We start from the raw sequence: 19,604 nt of genomic DNA, 5'->3' as shown, positions 1-19,604 counted from the left end.
TTTGTGTATACTAATTGGCTAATGGCATGTTTAATTGGGCAATTGCAAAAGAGGTGGACTTGGGTACACCGGGTGTACCGTACAACCGAGTTATACTTTTAATTAAATTTTGACCCGCACCCTAATTTGAATTCATATTCTGACTCAACTCATATAATACTATTTTAGGTACGAAAACTGGATTATACCCAAATTTTTGTGATTGCAAAGTACTAATAAAATGAGAGAATAAAGTTGCATTTTAAATTTAACATAACCTTGGACTATATAGATAGTAGCATGTCCAACTTAAATTAACCTTGGACTATATAGATAGTAGCATGTCCAACTAAACTAGCTGCAATAAATAATTGAATTTAATTGCGTGGTTTTTTTCGTAAAACAGACTAAGAGAGTGGGACTGTGGGAGGGAGTAATTTTAGTGAAAGCTGTAATTCCACTATGATACAGTTAGTTATTCAATGCTACTGTGTTCCATATAATAATATTCTCTCCTAATAATTGAATCACTTTCTCCAAATTTATGGGCTTATCATAAACAAAGCTTAAAGCAACTCAAATTCAACACATCATTACATCAAAAAGAACAATAAATGTAACAAAAAAACATCAACCTAGAAACTAATTTTAATCACCAATGTAATAAAATGTAGTAGAAAAAATAACCGTCACAACTCCAGATCTCAAAGAATTCTTCAATTTGAAAGAGAGAGAGATGCAATAATCAATCAGATCAGGAAATTCAGTTACCATTATTCATCCTCCACCACTCACCATGCCTCCACCACTCACCCCCACTCTCCTCCTCCTCCTCGTCGCCGCCGCCGCCGCCTCCGCCGCGGCGCAGGACTCCGATCTCGATCCCGACTGCACGGACCGATGGATCCACATCCGGCAACTCCCGCCACAATTCAATCTGGATCTCCTCTCGAACTGCTCGGAATACCCGGTGTTTGACGACTTCTGCCCCTACGCCGGCAACCACGGCCTCGGGCAGAAAACCCACAACTCCTCCCGCAGCTGGTACCGCACCGACCCCCTCATGCTCGAGCTCATCTTCCACCGCCGCATGCTCGAGTACCCCTGCCTCACCGCCGACCCCGCCCTCGCCGCCGCCGTCTACCTCCCCTACTACGCAGCCCTCGACGCCCTCCGCTACCTCTACGGCCCCGACCAGAACTCCAGCTTCCTCCACGGCCTCGACCTCTTCCACTTCCTCACGCGCCTCGACCGCCCCTCGATCTGGCACCGCCGCGGCGGCCACGACCACTTCCTCGTCATGGCCCGCCCCGCCTGGGACTTCAGCCAGCCGCTCTCCAACGATCCGCCCATCTTCGGCACCTCCTTCCTCGAAACCCCGGAGTTCTTCAACGTCACCGCGCTCACGCTCGAGGCACGCGCCTACCCCTGGCAGGAGCAGGCCGTCCCTTACCCGACGTCGTTCCACCCCCAAAATCTAGGTTTCCTCGAGTCCTGGACGCAGCGCGTGCGCCGCACGCGCCGCTCCTCGCTGATGCTATTCGCCGGCGGCGGCGGGATCTCGGCGAATCCGAACATCCGCCGCAGCATCCGCCTCGAATGCGACAACGTCACAGCCCTAATTACGAACGGGACCGGATACGATAAATTCTGCGATTTCGTGGACTGCTCGAACGGGATCTGCGAGCACGATCCGATTAGATTTATGAAGCCGATGCTGCGGGCGAGCTTCTGCCTGCAGCCGCCGGGGGACACGCCGACGCGGCGGTCGACGTTCGACGCGGTGGTGGCGGGTTGCATACCGGTGTTCTTCGAGGAGCTGTCGGCGAGAAGGCAGTACACGTGGCACCTGGCGGAGGAGGAGTATAGGGAGTTCTCGGTGTTCATACCCAAGGAGGAGGTAGTGGGGAAAGGGGTGAGGATATTCGATGTGTTGATGGGGATTCCGAGGGCTGAGGTGAGGCGGATGAGAGAGAAAGTGGTGCAGGTGATGGAGAGGGTGATGTACAGGAAGCATGGGAGCTCCTTGGGGTTGAGGAGTAAGAGAGATGCCTTCGACATTGCTGTTGAAGGAGCCCTGCGCAGGATTAAGTCCAGACTTGAGGAGATTTCAGCTCAGGAACAGGGATGATCTCTTTTGTTTTTCTTCGGATTTTTTTTTTGGGGGGGTCCTGACTCCTGATATGTAATTAATTAGTTACACCTATAAATTTTGGTTTCGCATTGATTGGGTATAATTTATGTGATTACACCATCGAATTAACGAGTTTCTTTCAGGAAATCTCTAGTTGTGATTTTGCATCTCTTTATTTGGCTTAATGGCCATCTCAACTATTTGGGGACAACCGTTATTTACAACATTTTACATTGGTTTAGTAATGTCGCTTGACTTCATAGAAATAGTTTTAATTTTTAATTTTTTTCATTTAATTTAAATAACACAATTACTTGAATTTAAATTAATAATAGAGCCCAAGCTAGAGTAATTGAAAACTGAAAAATAAAAAAATTACAATAGTTTTAAAAACTGAAATTTATAGTAATTAAAAAAATTGAAAATTAAAATAAGTACAAAAATTAATATCAATAAAAAACAAAAGCCCAAACTTTTTCTAAAAAGAAGCCCCAACTATAGTTTTAGGGCCAAATACTACCCTGATGGAGATATCATAAAATGCGATTGTTAAGATGAATGCGTCGTATATTTTATGTGGAGCAAAAATCTGGTGGAAAGTGGGCTGCAATGGAAAGTTCGGAATGGTAAGAGCATCAATAACGGCTTACACGATTTCAGGGAGATCATGTAAGGCGTTGTAGGTCCCTTTTACTCGTGGGTTACACGATGCATCGTGTATACCCGATGCTCATTTAAAATTGGCGCGTGTACAACACGCGCCGTATTAAAAAAAAAAAAAATTGAAATTTGCTTTTAAGTTTGACTGTCTCGATTTTCGGTTTTTTTTTTACCGTTTGTAATTTTTTTGTTATTTTTAGGATTTTTAATTTAATGCAATTTAAATTTGAAATAAATTGTGTTATTTAAATTTGAGCAATTAAATTTAAATGAAAAGCATAAAAATCAAAACTAAAAAAATCAAGTAGGCTATCAAGTAACCCCAATGTAGCACTACTTACTTAATGTGGTCCCCCACTATTAAGTAAGCTCATTACGGTTGCTCTAAGAACATTGAGATTTTTAATGATTCTTGGGTCGTAGATGCAGGTCTCAATAAGCCATTTTGAAGAAGAAATGCAAGTGGTGATCCTCATATAAAGTTGATAAGTTCATCGGTTTAGATGGAAGTTCATATGAGAGTAAATTGAACCAGTTGTTGTGGCCGCATGAGGTAGACGTGGTCCGTCGGACACCTATTTGCCATTTCCAATGCATTGAGTTTTAGAGGAGGTCTTAGATGGTGGTGAATTTAAAATCGACGAAAGTTGATGAATTTACAGCAAATTAACCATAAATTAAATAACAATAATTAAAAATTGGGCTAAAAATTAAAAAGAATTAAAAAATGCTAAATTTTAAAATATCAAAAACAATAAATAAAACAAAAACAGTACTTAAAAAAAGTCAAATCAATCCTACCCACCGCCCCACCCTACCTTTCTATTTCTTCTTCTTCCCCATCTCTTCTGTAATTTTTTGTTTTTTATTTCTTCTTCCCCCATCTCTCCTCTCTTCTGTAACTTTTTGTTTTGTTTTTATAATTTCCGCGCGTCTCCCGCACGCGATCATCATTTTCTCTTATTCGACTCGCGTCTTCACTTCGTCCCGGCTTCGACACCGCCCAGTTCTCCAACGCAGCTGCCCCTCGCAAGACCCGGATCGACGCGGCTCTTCAACACCGCGTTGGAGATGCTCTTAGCGAACATGGCAAATAGGACAACCGCATTTGGAGGCAACCCCGTGGATTTTTCTATGTGAAAAATGTGTATTTGCTCGATATCGGATACTTTGAAGCTGATCTGAGTTGGAGTACACTAATTGAAAATTTTGGAGCCACATGGTTTGGAATCCTTCCATTGTGCCTAAAGCTAAAGTGTTCATGTGGAAAGCCTTCTCAAATATTATACTAACAAGTAACAACTACGAATCTGAGGGCACACCATGTTCCAACTGATGGGATCTGCCGCCATTGAAAGAAGCAATGGGATTCAATCGAACATTGCCTTATCTTTTGTCTCATGATCGGAAAGTGTTGGAAGAACTCGAGATTTTGGAGAGAGATTGAGAAAACTAAGAGCCTGAACTTGATTGATATTGCCCCCCCCCCCCCCCCCCCCCCCCCCCCCCCCCCCCCGTTATCAAGAAAGAATTTGATGGCGATGAATATGAGCTATGTGGCATAACAAGTTTGGGTTTTTAAGGGAAGAATATGAAGAAGACACTCATAGAGGGCAAGTATCAGGGTGCACGTCCTACCTTCTTGCCTCTGAACTTGTTGGGCATGAAGCTTGGCCAATGAAAGAATGTTAAAGTGGCTTTATTCTGCCCAACCAACCATGATATTGGAGTGGGTATTGTTATAGGAATGGCGAGGACAAGATGAAGTTGGTTGTTTCGAAGAGGATGATGGTTGAAATTATGGCGATTGTGTACTGCATCGAGCATAAACTGTACCTAGTGGATGATGGCTAATTCGGAGGAAGAACATGAGAGATATACTTTAGAACGTTAGAGAAAATATGTTTGTGTTTCGTACTGCTCATTGTTTAATTTAGTTTCATATAATCCATGTGTTGGAGGACGAATTTCCTTAGTTAGCTTAGAGATATTGAAATTGATGATATCTCTTCAATAAAAAAATAATTATGTAAAAAATCAATCCCAACAATAAAATGCAAAAGTTAAAAATATGAAAGATAAATCAACCCTAAAATAAAGTAAATTAACTGAAAATGTAAAAGTTAAATCAGCGTATCTCTCTGACTCGCTCGTTGCCTCGCATATCTCTCGCCGCCGGCGCCCGGGCCGCCCCGCCCTGCCTCCTCCGGTTACAGCTGCAGCACGGCACGTCGGCAGCAGCGCTGCAAGCCTGCAGCAGTCCGCCTCTCCAGCTGCATCAGTGCGGCAGACGGCAGTCCGCCTCGACACCTGCCAGCTGGTAAGTCATTTAGGTTTTCCGTTCTTCGTAGTTTAGTTGTTTTGTATCTGGATATTGCTTGAAAATTTCGTTTCTTTAGTGAAGGAGAGAGGATTCGGATTCTTGAATTTCTGCAATTTTCTGGTTTCTATATGAATAGAATTGGGTTTATGCTGTTATTGATCACTAGCGTTTGCTGATACTTTTTTCCCCCAACTTGACAAAAAAATATTTTTTTTTCCAAGTTAAATTCTTGGATTAGCATACTTGGTTTTTCCTCTGAAGTGGAAAAAGAAGGTTTTTGGCCGAAGGTTGGTTTTTCCCCATCAAATGTCTGGAGTTTCCTCTTGCCGCCATATGTGAGATCGGAAGCTTCTTGTTTATAGGGTATGAATGTGTGTTTTTCCTTTTCTCACGGATATTCAAATGAATGTTAAACTAAGCAAAATCCTCCGCATAAAGAAATAGGTTTCTCTTTTATATAAGTATGAAATCAGCGATTTTCTTCCCTGGTATTTATTTCTCTCTCTTCTATTCTTCTTATTCAGAAACAGGTCCAGCAAAACAAACCTTACCAGCTACCGCCCCGCCATCCCTCCGAGCATCGCCTTTAGTATCACGTTGTTTTCTCGTTTGGCATAATTGCGATTGGTTCGAACCAATTAACATTTTCGTGGGAATGTGGTTGTAGATCCTTTTGTATATAGTGCTAAATGATTCTTTGGCGAATGATGATATGCTGAAGCAGCAAGTAATGGAGACTGGAGTTCCATCCGCCTTCAAGATTCCGGCAACTAAATTTTGTAATTTCTGACTTAATTCACTGTTACCTAACTAGACATTTCCTCCCTATTTGGAGCTCTTCCCACCTTCAACACTGGCAATCCATGTTTGTAGTCACACTTCCAAAGCTCCACAGACATCTCCATTCTTCTTGTTTGATTGTGGATTCGGTATCGAGTTACCTTACAAAACACATTGACTCTTTCCTCACTACCAATTCCTTGGACCACAAGACCCTTCTCTCTGCCCATGCATCTATCATAACAACCGGTCATGCACACAATAAATTCATTGCATCAAAGCTGATAGCATATTATGCCTCCCTCAACCAGTCCCATATTTCAACCAAAGTTTTTGATTCCCTCACTTTTAAAGACCATTTTCTTTGGAACTCCATCATCAAAGCCCATTTTTCTAATGGAGACCATGTGCAAGCCATTGGCTTCTTCTCCAAGATGAGGTTTGCTGGGAATTTGCCTACACAGTTTACCATTCCAATGGTTGTTTCTGCCTGTGCCGAACTCCAATCACTTTCTATTGGCATGAAAATTCATGGACTAGTCTCAAAATTGAATCTTTTCCATGGAAACTCAGCTGTTGGTGCTTCATTTGTATATATGTATTCGAAATGTGGAGCCATGGACTATGCATCTCTTAAGTTTGATGAGATTATTGTGAAAGATGTGGTTGTTTGGACTGCACTTGTGATAGGGTATGTGCAAAATGGCAAAAGTGAGAAAGGTTTTCAGTGTCTTTGTGAGATGCATCGAACTGGAGGCAATAGTGAGAAGCTGAATTTTCGAACATTAGAAGGGGGGTTTCAGGCTTGTGGGAACTTGTGTGCTTTGGTTGAAGGTAGGTGCTTGCATGCACTGGCTCTAAAATCAGGAATCGTATCCTCAAATGTGGTTCAGTCTGCCATTTTATCAATGTATTCGAAGTGTGGAAGTGTTGAGGATGCACGGATGTCTTTTTCTGAAGTTGTAAATAAGGATCTATTATCATGGACATCAGTCATGGGTGTCTTCTCAAGATTGGGGTGCATTTATGCATGCTTTGATATATTTTTGGGGATGCAAGCTACTGGGTTATATCCTGATGGAATGGCAATTAGTTGTTTGGTCTCTGGTTTTGCTAATTCCTTGAGAATCTCTGAAGGGAAGGCGCTCCATAATTTTATCGTAAGGAGAAATTACATTATTGATGAGAAGGTATATATATCGTTATTGTCAATGTACTGTAAGTTTGGCCTTGTGGATCTTGCAAAGAAGATCTTTATTCAGTGGCCCGATCAGGTAAAAGATGCTTGGAATTTAATGGTTACTGGCTACGAAAAAGCAGGATTAGAGAAGAAATGTATAATGTTCTTCAGACAAATGCAACATCAAGGGATTAAACCTGATTTATCCAGCTTATTATCTGTAATTTCTTCCTGCTCGAGATTGGGAGCCATCGGTTTTGGTCAATCTATACATTGCTGTATGATAAAAACAATGATGCTTGAGAAGGTCACAATTGTTAATTCACTTATAAACATGTATGGGAAATGTGGTAAGTTGACTGAAGCAGAAAGGTTATTTCATCACGCATCACAGGACATTATTACATGGAACTCTCTTATCTCATCTTACTCTGACAATGGTAATTGTCTCAAGGCTATAAGTCTTTTTGATGTAATGATTTCGAGATGCTTGAAGCCTAACACAGCAACACTTGCTGTTTTGCTGTCTGCTTGTGCTCAGATTGCAGCTCTTGAAAAAGGGAAAAAAATTCATGATTATATCCTAGAAGAGGGGCTTACTTATGATGTTTCTGTTGCAACATCGTTGGTTGATATGTATGCCAAATGTGGACAGATTGATCTGGCAAAAGAAATTTTTGACTCAATAAGTGAGAAGGATATTATATCTTGGAATGTGATGATTTCCTGTTATGGCATGCATGGATATGGAAAATCTGCAATTGAGATTTTCCAGCGAATGAAAGAATCTGATGTTAGACCAAATGACCAAACATTTCTTGCAGTACTCTCAGCATGTGCTCATTCTGGATTGGTTGATGAGGGCAAGTCATTATTCCAAAAAATGAAGGAATATTCTCTGGCACCCACACTAAAGCACTATGCCTGTATGGTAGATCTTTATGGACGATCTGGGTATCTGGATGAGGCTGAAGCTCTTGTTTTATCAATGCCGTGTACTCCTGATGGAGGCATATGGGGTTCTTTGTTAACTTCCTGTAAACTGCATAATAATCCTGCAATGGGTATGAAGATAGCAAAGCATGCTATTGAAGCTGACCCAGAAAACGACGGGTATTACATATTGGTCTCAGACTTTTATAGCTCTATGGGCATGTGGGAAGATGTTGGACAAGTGAGGAAAACTATGAAGGATAGAGGGGTAAGAAAAACTGTGGGTTGGAGTGCTGGATAAAGTGGCGGAATGACCACAAAATGTGGTCAAGTAATCCTTACGGAAGTTTGGACCTTAAACTTCTCGTACATTTTCTTTGTAAATGGCAGCCAGCTGTGCTTCGGTTGGACTAGGAAGATGTTCAGGTATTATTTTGTGCTTTTTCTTTGTTTTAGATAATGTGTCTTGGCTTGATGTAAAATATCCATTTGGATAATTTCTAGTTACCTCTTTGATGTTGCAGATTTAACTTTAGAACACATACCTTTAAGCTCTTGATTGAGTGTCATTATGTTATCATGTTTGGGCTGTTTTTGTACCTTGATTGTTTTAGAGCATTACTAGTGATAAGTCTTGGTTGCTTTATCTTCAAGAAATGTTCTTAATTTTTTTGTTCAGTTTGATATCGACTTATATAGTTACATTTGCATAATGCATACTACTTAGCAATGTTTCTTACATGTACTTAGTTTTAATACTAGACAAGTTATGCATCATAAGAAATTCTACTTGGAGTTTTGATGGTGGTAAGCTATGTTGATTGGTTGTTAGGCTTGTGATGTAGAATACTCCGTAGTCACAACTGTCGTGTTCCTGATCCCTTTCGTGATCAAGTATCTGTCTGCTGCAATTTTTCCCTCTGATGCTTGTATACAGATAAACTTTTAAGCGGCCCTAGTTTGTGGAAAAAACGTACATTTTAGTTTTGGCCTGTTACCTGCAATTTTCTGTACTAAATTGATAGGAACAATATATTAAAATTAAACCTGCATAATATGAACATAAAATTATGCAAAATGAAAATACTAAGGACAAATGAATCTATGATAGTCCGTTTTGATTGTTTCAATGACTGTCACCACATATATAAAAACAGCAAAAATATCTCTTTATGAACCTTCTATCTCATAAAACAAAAACCAGCTCTTATGTGAGGGAGGTGCTACTATAAACTATAGGCAGCTTGCACGTGTATTCATCTATCTGTGGAATCTAACAGGTCTGTGATTGTGAAATTTATGTAAGTTGGTGCATCATACTCGTTTTTTGGGTATGTGTAATTGTGTGTGCGCGCATGACCTAAATTCCAACTCTCGTTTACATAAAAGAATCGGTGGTGTACTATGATTTCTCCTATGATTTCATTGAATTAAAGAAAACCTTCAACTCGATTACATCCAGGTTGTGCTCTTTCCCCAATTTGAACTCTAGAGCAAGTGGATAGCTGGAGTTTTATTGGGACGACGGATAACACTGGAGTCGGCTGAGGAAATGAGAGTGGATATTGAAGCATTTACTCATCGGTGGAAGCAGTGGCATTCCTAGGCGAAATATCTCAGGTATTTGCTCACTTACCTTTCTTGATTTATGAAGTTAAAATCAGAATCACAGGCTTACTTCCTCTAGTGTTTGCTGGTGGTTGATTGTTGGTGCAGTTTGAGAATGAAGAAAGCAAATGTATTTGGTGACAGGAAGGAGGCTGTGATCAGTGGGAGGATGAAGATTTAATGGCATTGGCTTATCAAGAATTCTTGTTGGAAGCAAAGATTGAGCTTATATACTCTGGCGATTCAATTTTTCATAGATCTCAACTGAAATCCAAGTCATTATTTATTTATTTGTGTCGACATATTACGCAGTATTTGGAGCAACTGCCTTTGTGAAAAACTAATTCTGTGAGCACCACTAACAATTAGTCCATGTTAACATTATTATTTTTTCTATATTTATTTTGATTTTAATATCTCATAAATTATTATTAGTGTTATTAATTTTATAAATTGTATAAAAATCAAATGCCCGATTTATTTCGAAAGGGAGATCCCTATTTATTCGAATGAGAGAAGTAAACTGCATCATACTTCCTCTCTTACTAGTAGTTGGGAGTTTGAGAATTCACAATTCGTAATTTAAAATTCATCAAACGGGGACCGCAAGATGGCTGGAAACTTATTCATTCATCATCAGTCGCAAAACAAATGAAAAATATATATATTTCACAAATCTGTTGATGATGATGATACAGATAACTTGAGTAACTTGAATTCTTGATAAGCCAATGCCATTAAATCTTCATCCTCCCACTGATCACGGTACGTCTCAGGCACGCTCCGCTTCCTCCTTCCGGTCACCAAATACATTTGCTTTCTCCATTCTTCGATGGGAGGAGAGCCGCTCTTCGCAGCCAACCAATCATCATACTCAAACTGCACCACAAGAAGTCAAGTAAGCTTGTGATTCTGATTTTAACTTAACAAATTTACAAAGGTAAGTGAGCAAATTCCTGAGATTCTCCCATTTGATGAGTATATCGCTTAGGAATGCAAGCTGCTTCCAGCGACGAGTAAAAGGCTTCAACATCCGCTCTCATTTCTTCAGTCGACTCCAGTGTAATCCGTCCCGACAAAACTCCAGCGATCCACTTGCTCTGGAGTTCAAATAGGGGAAAGGGCACAACCTGGATGTAATCGGGTTGAAGGTTTTCTTCAATTCAATAAATTGTCGAAATACATATGCCAAATTAATCGGAAAATAATCAGCAAACCTTCCATGGCAAGCCAACAAATGAAAGCCAAGGGGCCAATGTCGGAGGAAAAACATGCTGATAAAGTGGGCCGACTCTATTATCTTCCACAGTCACAGCATTGTTCGTCTCAAGAAAAGGAAAATAAAATTTATACCTGCAAGATGAGCAATGTTCAGACATGTAACGAATATAAATATGTATCTTTGTCTTGGATGAACATTCCGAGTGATGGTAGGACTAGACAATATCTTATTTCCTTCACCACAGGAATTCACACAACAACTGCATATAACTTGTTTTCATGACCCACCCCGTGCAGTGAAGGATAACATCAGCAATGGTTTTATCTCCATCATGGAAAGCCACCGTACCTTCTCTGTCAACACTTTTGATCTGCGGATATTCTTATGTCAGCATAGTGTTTGGAGGTTCATCCAAACATAAACTCCAAGAACTTAAATCCAACCTAACCATTGAATGTAGCCAAATGTTATCATGCCCCGGAATTTTTCCAAATTTGTCAGTTTGTGCTGATCTAGATGCAACATGGACTTCTTTTGCGAATTTGGCAATATCTCGGGAGATATCATCAGCACTTGCAGCACTCCCGATTAGCACCACAACCTGCAAAACTCAATGCTTTTAAGCAAAAAAGGACACACACATACATGTAGAGAATATGCATTACCAACTAGTGGATGGCACTTCAAGCAATTCAAGAAAATTTGAATGCGGTGTTAACCTCTCTAACTTGGAATTCAAGTTAATTATGATGCTCAGGCATGAAGTATTTTCATGTGTAGTAATAAGGTCTAGAATTATAGTACTCCCTCCATCCACCAAATATATGCCACTTTACTTTCGGCACGGGTTTTGATAAAATGTGAGTGAAGTTGTTAGTGGAGTAAGGGTCCCACTTTAAATGTGAGTGGAATGGTGTGGACCCTACTACTAAAAATGGATGTGGCATATTTTTTGTGGACGGACGAAAAAGGAAATTGTGGCATATCTTTGGTGGACAGAGGGAGTATTAGGGTGCGTTCACTTTGATGGATGGGAAACGGAGGGATAACAAAAATTTATGCCTTTAAATGTCTCATTTCTTTTCCCACATTTTACACAAAAGAGAAGTTTACTATTTTTTCTTCTTTATTTTCACTTCGAGGGATAATATTATCCCAAAATAAGGAAGGAAAAATGGTGAACTTCTCTTTTGTGTAAAATGTGGGAAAAGAAAGGAGACATTCAAAGGCATAAATTTTTGTTATCCCTCCTTTTCCCATCCATCAAAGTGACTGCACCCTTAGTATCAAGAAACTGAAATGTGAATCCCATCAAAGCCTCTATATCACATCTGGTTTTCCAAGTGTAGTAATGTGTACCAAAGGTAGCGGCTGCAGGTTCACATGAACACACACACACACACACACAAATGATTGTACCAAATAAAGCATTAAACTTGGTCTAGAACATGCAAATTTTAAAATCATCTCTTTGCAAAAATATTATGCAAATTGCAAAAATGGAACCAAAATAAGAGTATGATAATTCCAACTTACATAAATTTCACTTTCACAGGCTTGTTAGATTCCACAGATAGATCAATATACGTAAGGGCTGCCAATCGTTTAGAGTAGCACCTCTCTCAGATAAGAAATGTTTTTAGTTTTACGCAATAAAAGTATCAGAAAGAAGTATTTTTGCTGTTTTTACATGTTCAGACAATCATTGAAACATTTAAAAAGGGACTATCATAGATTCATTTGGCCTTCTGAATATTACTTTCATTTGGATTTATTGCAGCCTTGATTTTAATATATTGTTCGCTATCAATTCAGTGCAGAAAATTGCAGGTAACAGGCCAAAACTAAAATGTAGTTTTAAAAGTTGATCTGTAAACAAGCATGAGGGGAAAATAATGCAGCAGACACATACTTGATCACGAAAGGGATCAGGAACGCGATAGTTGTGACTATGGATCTGTTTCCCTGGCCACTCTTCAATCCCTAAATTGTAAATCATTTCGACAAATCAATTCATCAAAGAACATTCTGTTAATTAACTTTGTAACTTCCTAGCAGACATAAAAAATGAAAGCATTTTGTTAACAAGAAAGTAATTGGACTGAAAATTCCCCTTTTCAAAAGCTTCTGAAGTGAAAAGGTACACACGTGGTAGTAGTTCTAGTACTAAATTTTACTCCCCCAAATACATCTTGGAAACCATATGTTTGGATCCTTCATTTTCAGGTCAGCAAGTTTGGGACCGACTTTGGAGGAGTTGGTGGCTAGAACTTTGGTGCCTATATGATACCCAAAAATGAAGTATAAACAGATGTATTTGGGGGAGCAAAGTTTAGTGCCTATAGATTCTGGGATCATATCTTTAGTGTTGGAGGAGTTGATCACTAACTTTACTCCCCAAGACCAAGGATCATATAAAGTTCATTACAATATTCAAATGGTAGCAATCAAAACATAGTTGTAAGATCACATAACAAGATTAATTTAACAATCATTACAACTTTCAAATGGTCCCCAAGACCAAGGATCATATAAAGTTCATTACAATATTCAAATGGTAGCAATCAAAACATAGTTGTAAGATCACATAACAAGATTAATTTAACAATCATTACAACTTTCAAATGGTGCAGAAAGCACAAGTGCACAACTCAGTATTAGTTTAGTACTAAACAAGTAAGGCCACTCAAAAACAGATTTCTTGATCACTCAAACACGTAAAGATCAATTTTTTATCGTATAATCTCAAACAAGACGAGAATAAATAATGAGAATCCGAATATTACCGGGTAAATCCGCAATCCGGGGCTCCGAATAGTGTCCATTACAGATGACCACCGCATCATACACCTGGTCATCCCCATCTCCGCCGCCCTTTCTCATCGACTTCACCACCCAGCGCCGATTATCCGCGGCCTTCCCGACATGGCACACCTCCCTCCCAAACCTGACCATCTCCGCCAGCCCAAACTCCTCCGCGAAATCCCTCAAATATTCCAACACCTCCTCGTGACCCGGGAACCTCCTCGGGTCTTGCCCTGGCTTCCCGCTCGCCACAAACGGGTAGACCCGGAAGCCCATCACCTCGCGGGGCAGGTTGGTCCGGAGCGAAGCGTAGACGCTGGATTGGACCACGTTCCGGGTCGGATCGAGGCCTAACGGGTCGGCCTCTGTTTGGGGGGTGTAGGCCCATGTGCCGCCTAAATTGTCTTCCCGCTCGTACACAACGACGTTGTGGCCTTCTCGTCGGAGTTCAAGGGCGGCGCAAAGCCCGGCGGCCCCGGCTCCGATGACGGCGACGGCTCTGGAGATGGCTGACGGCATCGCGGGAAGAGGGAAGTGGAATGTCGGAGTCGGGTTGGGAATAGGCATTTGGATTATTGTTCAGTGCATCATTCATATTTGTGGAATAAATAATTGATAATAAAATTTGACGTTTGACGCATGTAAAAATTTGGTTGTGGGCCATGGATGGAGATAAAATGATAAATAGTGTTTGAGAGTGTATAGGACTTTTTTTTTTTTTTGGCTTGAAGACCATAAGAACTGTGCATTTCAAAATTCAAACCACCGGTAAAAATGAGTCTCCTATCGACGTTCACTTGTATCCATCTACAATCCCACGGCCGGAACATATCTTGTGAGACCTCGATGGGAAGATGGTGTGGTTGGAGAGTAGTTTCACCTGCGTCCCGCCTTGACTTATGTGACTTTGCTGCTGCTTGAGAACTAACTTTTGGTTATGCTTGTGGGGGTTATTTTCCTCACTTTCAGGTGTCTTTTGGTGTGTGGTTGTGCTTGTTTGTGTTTTTCTGTGTTTTTCTTCCGGCTTGCTCTTCGGTGATTTGTTGTTGCAGGTGGCTGCTGGATCCTGGTTCGTGATGTTGCGCTGGCCTGTCCTTCACGCGGTCCTCGCTGTGCGCTGGTCCCTGCTCCGCCCGTGTTTCTCCCATTGGGCTGTTGGAGGGCTTTCCCTCTCTGGGTTTCTTTTTCGCGTTTTCGTTGTTTCTGGTTTGTGTGAGCCAGGCCTCCTAGGGGCGATGGTTCGGCCGGAGCCTCTGAGGTGGCTCATTTCCCGCTCACCGCCAGTTCCTTTTCTTTCTCTTTTCCGTTTTCGTCTTTCTTTTAGACAGACACTCTTTTTTCTCTTTAAGGGTTCCTTTTCCTTAAAGAGGTTTTAATGAGGTCCGGCCCTCAGTTGCGCTTGTGCTCTTATGGGTTTAGGCTTTCTGTTTTCGTTCTTTTTTAATAAAATTTATATTTCAGCAGTATCCATATACAATCCTAACGAGCGATAAGTTGTGCAATTGTACCCTCGCATTAGACGGAGAGTTTTTTTTTTTTTTTAGGGAACAACAGACGGAGAGTTGACAACAATTTTTTTTTAATTTTGTGTGGGACCCACCCGAAATATTATAACGGGAGATAAAGCGTTTCTTTCATTAATTTCTGCTTCTTTCCTCCTTCACATTATATGTCTTAAGACGACGCATCTTTACTGCTCCACTATGTGGATCTCGGATGAGCTACGATTTCGAACATGGATATCTTGTCATTGGATTCAAACCCTAGTTTTCGTCAATTAGAATCCGCTTGGTTGATTTCTCTGACCTTGCTCTCCAACTCTCTCTTCCTCTCAATCTTCTCCTTGATGCTCGTGATCGCCTTCGCCAATTTCCCCTCCATCGACGACGAGAACCTTGTGCTTGCCGCCGCGCCGTTGTTCATCGTCTCCAAATTGAGGAACATGATGTCAGAAGAGATCACGTTGCTCCGCTGGTTCTTCAGAATCTCAAGGATCCGTGGCGGCTCTCCTCTCTCTCATCGTAGAGCTCTAGATTGGTATCCTGGCACCCTAACTCGGGCGGGAGTGAATTACATAAGAATCTCAAACTAGCGGAAAACTGCAGCTGTGAGAGGTCGTCAGCGCTGACCTTGTGGCGGTAGAGGGGTCAAGTGGAATGCTTCTCGAGCCACTAATCGATGCAGTCGATGTGGAAGGCGTGCACCATGGCAGAACTTGGCGTAGAGGAGAAGGACGAAGGTGATGGAGAACATGATGGCGAGCATGCCAATCATGATAGCGAGGCTCGGCTGGAAATTGCTGATGGAGTTGGGTGAGTTAAGGTCGGTGTTGTCGAAGGGATTTTGGGCGTTGGTTTGAATGGAGAAGAAGATAAGGAGTAATGGTGGGATGATTTTCATGCTTGATTAAAAAAAAGGAAAATGTGCAGATTGGCCCCCGAAGTAGTAGCCCTTATAGCGTATAACCCCTCTTACTCACTGTGTGTGCAACTAAATCCTCGAACTTAAAAAACCATGCAATTAGGCCCCTCTGACCAAACGGTGTTAACTGTTAAGTACCGTTAGTCAACCTTTTTTTATTATTTTTTAATTAAAATGTGGGACCCACTGTAACCTCATCCATCTTTCTGCTCTCTCTCTTTCACGCACACACAAACGGACCGCACAGCGGTGCTGCTGCCTCCATCCATTCTCGGCGAACGGCGCTGTTGCGGTCATCGCCACCGTCTCCCTTTCTTTGCTCTCACCCTTCGCCTATCACCCCTTATCTATCTCTCCTTCTGATAATATCACCTTAATCAATAATATCACTTGTGTAGATCGATTCGATTGAGAGAAAAAAAAAATTAAAGCTGAAGTAAGGGTTGTGGTGTTGTTGGATTTGGTGCAGAACTAAGGATGCGCCGTCGAAATCAAATGAGGCGGCGGCCATTTAGGCTGCTGGTTGGTCGATCGACCGAGATGAGGAAGGAGGGACGGCGTTGGTCCGTTGAAATTATTGGTCGCGACGGTACCGGTGTGGTCGGACGGCGAGAGAATGATGAAGAAGGAGACAAAATAGTTTAGGAAGTTAAGAGCAGTGGGCGGTGGTTGTGTTTTTTAAGATGAGTGAGAGAATTCATAGGCTAGAGCGGTGGGCGGTGGTTGTGTCAATCGAATTGAATCAACAGCACCGTCTCACCTTCTGTGCTCGGCGGCTGTTGCTGCTTCTGCTCGGCTGCTGTTGTTGCTGTCGTTCAGCTGTTGTGGTTGCGTCGTGGATGAGCGACTGGTGGTGATGGTGGTGGATGGTGGCGGCGGTGGTGGAGTGGTCGAGAAAGAGAGAGCTGAGCGAGAGAGATGAGAGTTGAGCAAAACTAATGGTGGGCCCCACATTTTAATTAAAAAATAATTAAAAAAAGGTTGACTAACGGTAGTTAACGCCGTTTGGTCAGAGGGGCCTAATTGCACGGTTTTTTTGAGTTTGAGGGTTTAGTTGCACACACAGTGAGTAAGAGGGGTTATACGCTATAGGGGCTACTACTTCGGGGGCCAATCTGCACCTTTTTCCAAAAAAAATAGTGGGGTGAAGGTTGGGGTTGAGGTGGGGGGAGGGGGAATTAAATAGCGAGTCCCACACGAAATTAAAATATATATATATATATATAGAAACAATCCACCCAAATGGCCATAATGAAGAATAAAAATCAAATTTTGTCCACCATTTGAAAAAACACAAATTTTGGCCATTTTTATTGATTTGGACGCTTTTGCCCTTAATGAGGCGGACTGGGTAGGATCAGACACGCGGGTCGCGTGCCGGGTCGGGTTAGGCACTTATGGCACTATTAGTGCCATAAGTGCCAAGATGGCACTTATGGCACTAATAGTGCCATAAGTGCCATAAGTGCACACTTCCCCCTAGGGTTTAGATATTCCATTTAGGGTTTAGATTATTCATTTGGGGTTTAGATGTTCCATTTAGGGTTTAGATTATCCATTTAGGGTTTAGATGTTCCATTTAGGGTTTAAATGATGTTGTTGTTTCTGTATTTGTGCTGATGACCATTTTACTTAGTTTTATTTTGAATTTCGTTGGCACTTATGGCACTAATAGTGCCATAAGTGCCAAAATGACTATTTTACTTGGTTTTATTTTGAATTTTCGATGGCACTTATGGCACTATTAGTGCCATAAGTGCCATCTTGGCACTTATGGCACTAATAGTGCCATAAGTGCCTAACCCGACCCGGCACGCGACCCGCGTGTCTGACCCTACCCAGTCCGCCCAATTAAGGGCAAAAGCGTCCCAAAGCTATAAAAATGGCCAAAATTTGTGTTTTTTCAATGTGTGGCCATAAATTGTGTTTTATGCTTCATTTTGGCTACTTCAAAATTTTACTCTATATATATATATTACAATTTTGAACGATGTCAACTCTCCGTTTGACGCGAGGGAGCAATTGCACACCTTATTGTTCGTTAGGGTAGTAAATGAGTACAACCTTTATTGAAGGTTATAATTGCGATAGGCGGTGAAGGTTGGGGAGGGGGTAATTACTACTTTTTCTCTTTTTTTAATTTACCATTTCAAAAAAAAAAAAAAAGAAAGAGAGAAATAAATAAATAGAACCCATATCAGATATACCAAAGAATTAATAATTTGAAAAGTTTTGATTAAATAATAAAATTATGACAATAGCATTGGCTACCAATGCCAACATAAGATTCTCAATTACGGACCAAAATCAAAGTTTTTGTTAAACTCCGAAATTCGAAATATAAACTATAGTTTACACTAAATTGTAGAATGTCATATTTAATCTATGGGTGATTCTATTCATAACCCCCATTTAACTCTCTATAGCCCCTTATTTAAAATAATAATATAAAATAATTATAAATTTACAATTTTATCCTATACCATAACTGTGAATCTCTTTAAATCACTCAGTGAAACTGTTTTTGGATGACGTGAACCGATCAGCAAACCTCGCATGGCTACGCCCAGCTCTTTAATGATTCAAACCTGAACCCTCCATCTTTATGTATAAGCAACAATTCACCAGCTTCATATATTTTCGATATTTTTAAGAAATTTGTTTTCTAGATTGAAGCTACGGGATCATGTTGATGAAGAAAATGATGGAAAGTGCTGCAGCTTGAAAAAAATACTCAAGAAATTTGAACGTCTCAAGGAAAAGTTTGGAAGAAAAACTAAATATTCTTGATATAATAGCTCTGATTGTGAAGGTCGTGAAAGAATGAGGAGCGGGTCTAGAACAAGCGAGGGCACGGATTGGACGATTGAGGAGTGATTGTAGTTGAATTGATTGTGGAGTTATGTACGAATGAGTGATTGTGGTTAAAAAGAGAAAATATGGTCATGTCCCAAAATAAAAATGATAATTTCTTATGGGAGAGGTGAAAATGAAAAGTATGATATCTTCTTATGGAACTGAGGGAGTACTATTTTTCAAGGACAAAGAAAGTATATGTAATTTAAATACATGTCATCTGTATGTGACTATTAACACAACTTGGGTAATATTTGATACAGACTTGATAGTTCAGGTCTTTGATTGATATTATCAATAGTTTGTGACTTAACCTACAGTTTATGACTTCGATTGATATTATCAATAGTTTGTGACATATTTGTGACTTAACCCATGTTAACATTATTCTTTTTCTATATTTATTTTGATTTTAATACCTCAAAATTATTATTGGTGTTATTGATTTTATAAATTATATAAAACTCAAATGCTCGACTTATTTCAAAAGGGAGATCTACCCTATTTATTCGAAGGACAGAAGTTAATTAAGTTAATGTAAAACATGACAACAAACTGTAACATAATGGGTAAGACACTTCCTTTCTAATTAGTATGGATGTTTGAATGGATATCGGGTATTAGTTAACCCAATAACCGAACCGAATCGATTCAAATTTGGTTATCTAATAACTGATTTTTCGTTTATCAGATCGATTTTTGG

At 40.6% G+C, this 19,604-nt stretch overlaps 3 protein-coding genes and 1 pseudogene across 4 annotated transcripts; 2 read left to right on the top strand and 2 right to left on the bottom strand.

Moving 5' to 3' along the window:
* Window positions 1-421: 421 nt before the first annotated feature.
* LOC131025334 (probable xyloglucan galactosyltransferase GT19) lies at window positions 422-2,260 on the top strand. The gene has a single exon (XM_057955065.1). It carries the CDS (start codon window positions 776-778, stop codon window positions 2,108-2,110), a length of 1,335 nt encoding a protein of 444 aa, XP_057811048.1. The 5' UTR covers window positions 422-775; the 3' UTR covers window positions 2,111-2,260.
* A 2,574-nt stretch (window positions 2,261-4,834) lies between these two features.
* Window positions 4,835-10,022, top strand: LOC131025315 (pentatricopeptide repeat-containing protein At4g39952, mitochondrial). 2 transcript variants are annotated; one of them, XM_057955048.1, is made up of 5 exons: window positions 4,835-5,093; window positions 5,318-5,459; window positions 5,621-8,415; window positions 9,452-9,609; window positions 9,706-10,022. In XM_057955048.1, the coding sequence occupies exon 3, from the start codon at window positions 5,960-5,962 to the stop codon at window positions 8,288-8,290; it is 2,331 nt and encodes a 776-aa protein (XP_057811031.1). In that variant the 5' UTR covers window positions 4,835-5,093; window positions 5,318-5,459; window positions 5,621-5,959; the 3' UTR covers window positions 8,291-8,415; window positions 9,452-9,609; window positions 9,706-10,022. The 2 variants fall into 2 exon arrangements, with proteins under 2 accessions (XP_057811031.1, XP_057811032.1); XM_057955049.1 differs by lacking the exon at window positions 5,318-5,459.
* A 186-nt stretch (window positions 10,023-10,208) lies between these two features.
* Window positions 10,209-14,235, bottom strand: LOC131025327 (flavin-containing monooxygenase FMO GS-OX-like 4). The gene is made up of 7 exons (XM_057955055.1): window positions 13,606-14,235; window positions 12,732-12,802; window positions 11,268-11,420; window positions 11,107-11,189; window positions 10,815-10,950; window positions 10,557-10,727; window positions 10,209-10,479 (listed from the first exon to the last, which is right to left on the bottom strand). The coding sequence occupies exons 1-7, from the start codon at window positions 14,189-14,191 to the stop codon at window positions 10,267-10,269; spliced, it is 1,413 nt and encodes a 470-aa protein (XP_057811038.1). The 5' UTR covers window positions 14,192-14,235; the 3' UTR covers window positions 10,209-10,266.
* Window positions 14,236-15,397: 1,162 nt separating this feature from the next.
* On the bottom strand, window positions 15,398-16,024 carry LOC131008241 (E3 ubiquitin-protein ligase ATL59-like; annotated as a pseudogene).
* Window positions 16,025-19,604: the final 3,580 nt, after the last annotated feature.

This window comes from Salvia miltiorrhiza, chromosome 1 (genome assembly GCF_028751815.1).
Source record: "Salvia miltiorrhiza cultivar Shanhuang (shh) chromosome 1, IMPLAD_Smil_shh, whole genome shotgun sequence".
NCBI lineage: Eukaryota > Viridiplantae > Streptophyta > Magnoliopsida > Lamiales > Lamiaceae > Salvia > Salvia miltiorrhiza.
The sequence above is the reverse complement of the archived record's forward strand: the minus strand, read 5'-3'. Positions and strand labels throughout refer to the sequence as shown.

Coding starts and splice junctions, on each gene's coding strand:
- LOC131025334 (XM_057955065.1), top strand. CDS start 776: ATGCCTCCACCACTCACCCCCACTCTCCTCCTCCTCCTCGTCGCCGCC.
- LOC131025327 (XM_057955055.1), bottom strand. CDS start 14,191: ATGCCTATTCCCAACCCGACTCCGACATTCCACTTCCCTCTTCCCGCG. Junction 11,190..11,267: donor ACATTTGGCTACATTCAATG/GTTAGGTTGGAT, acceptor GAATATCCGCAG/ATCAAAAGTGTTGACAGAGA. Junction 10,728..10,814: donor TTGTTGGCTTGCCATGGAAG/GTTTGCTGATTA, acceptor GATTACATCCAG/GTTGTGCCCTTTCCCCTATT.
- LOC131025315 (XM_057955049.1), top strand. CDS start 5,960: ATGTTTGTAGTCACACTTCCAAAGCTCCACAGACATCTCCATTCTTCT.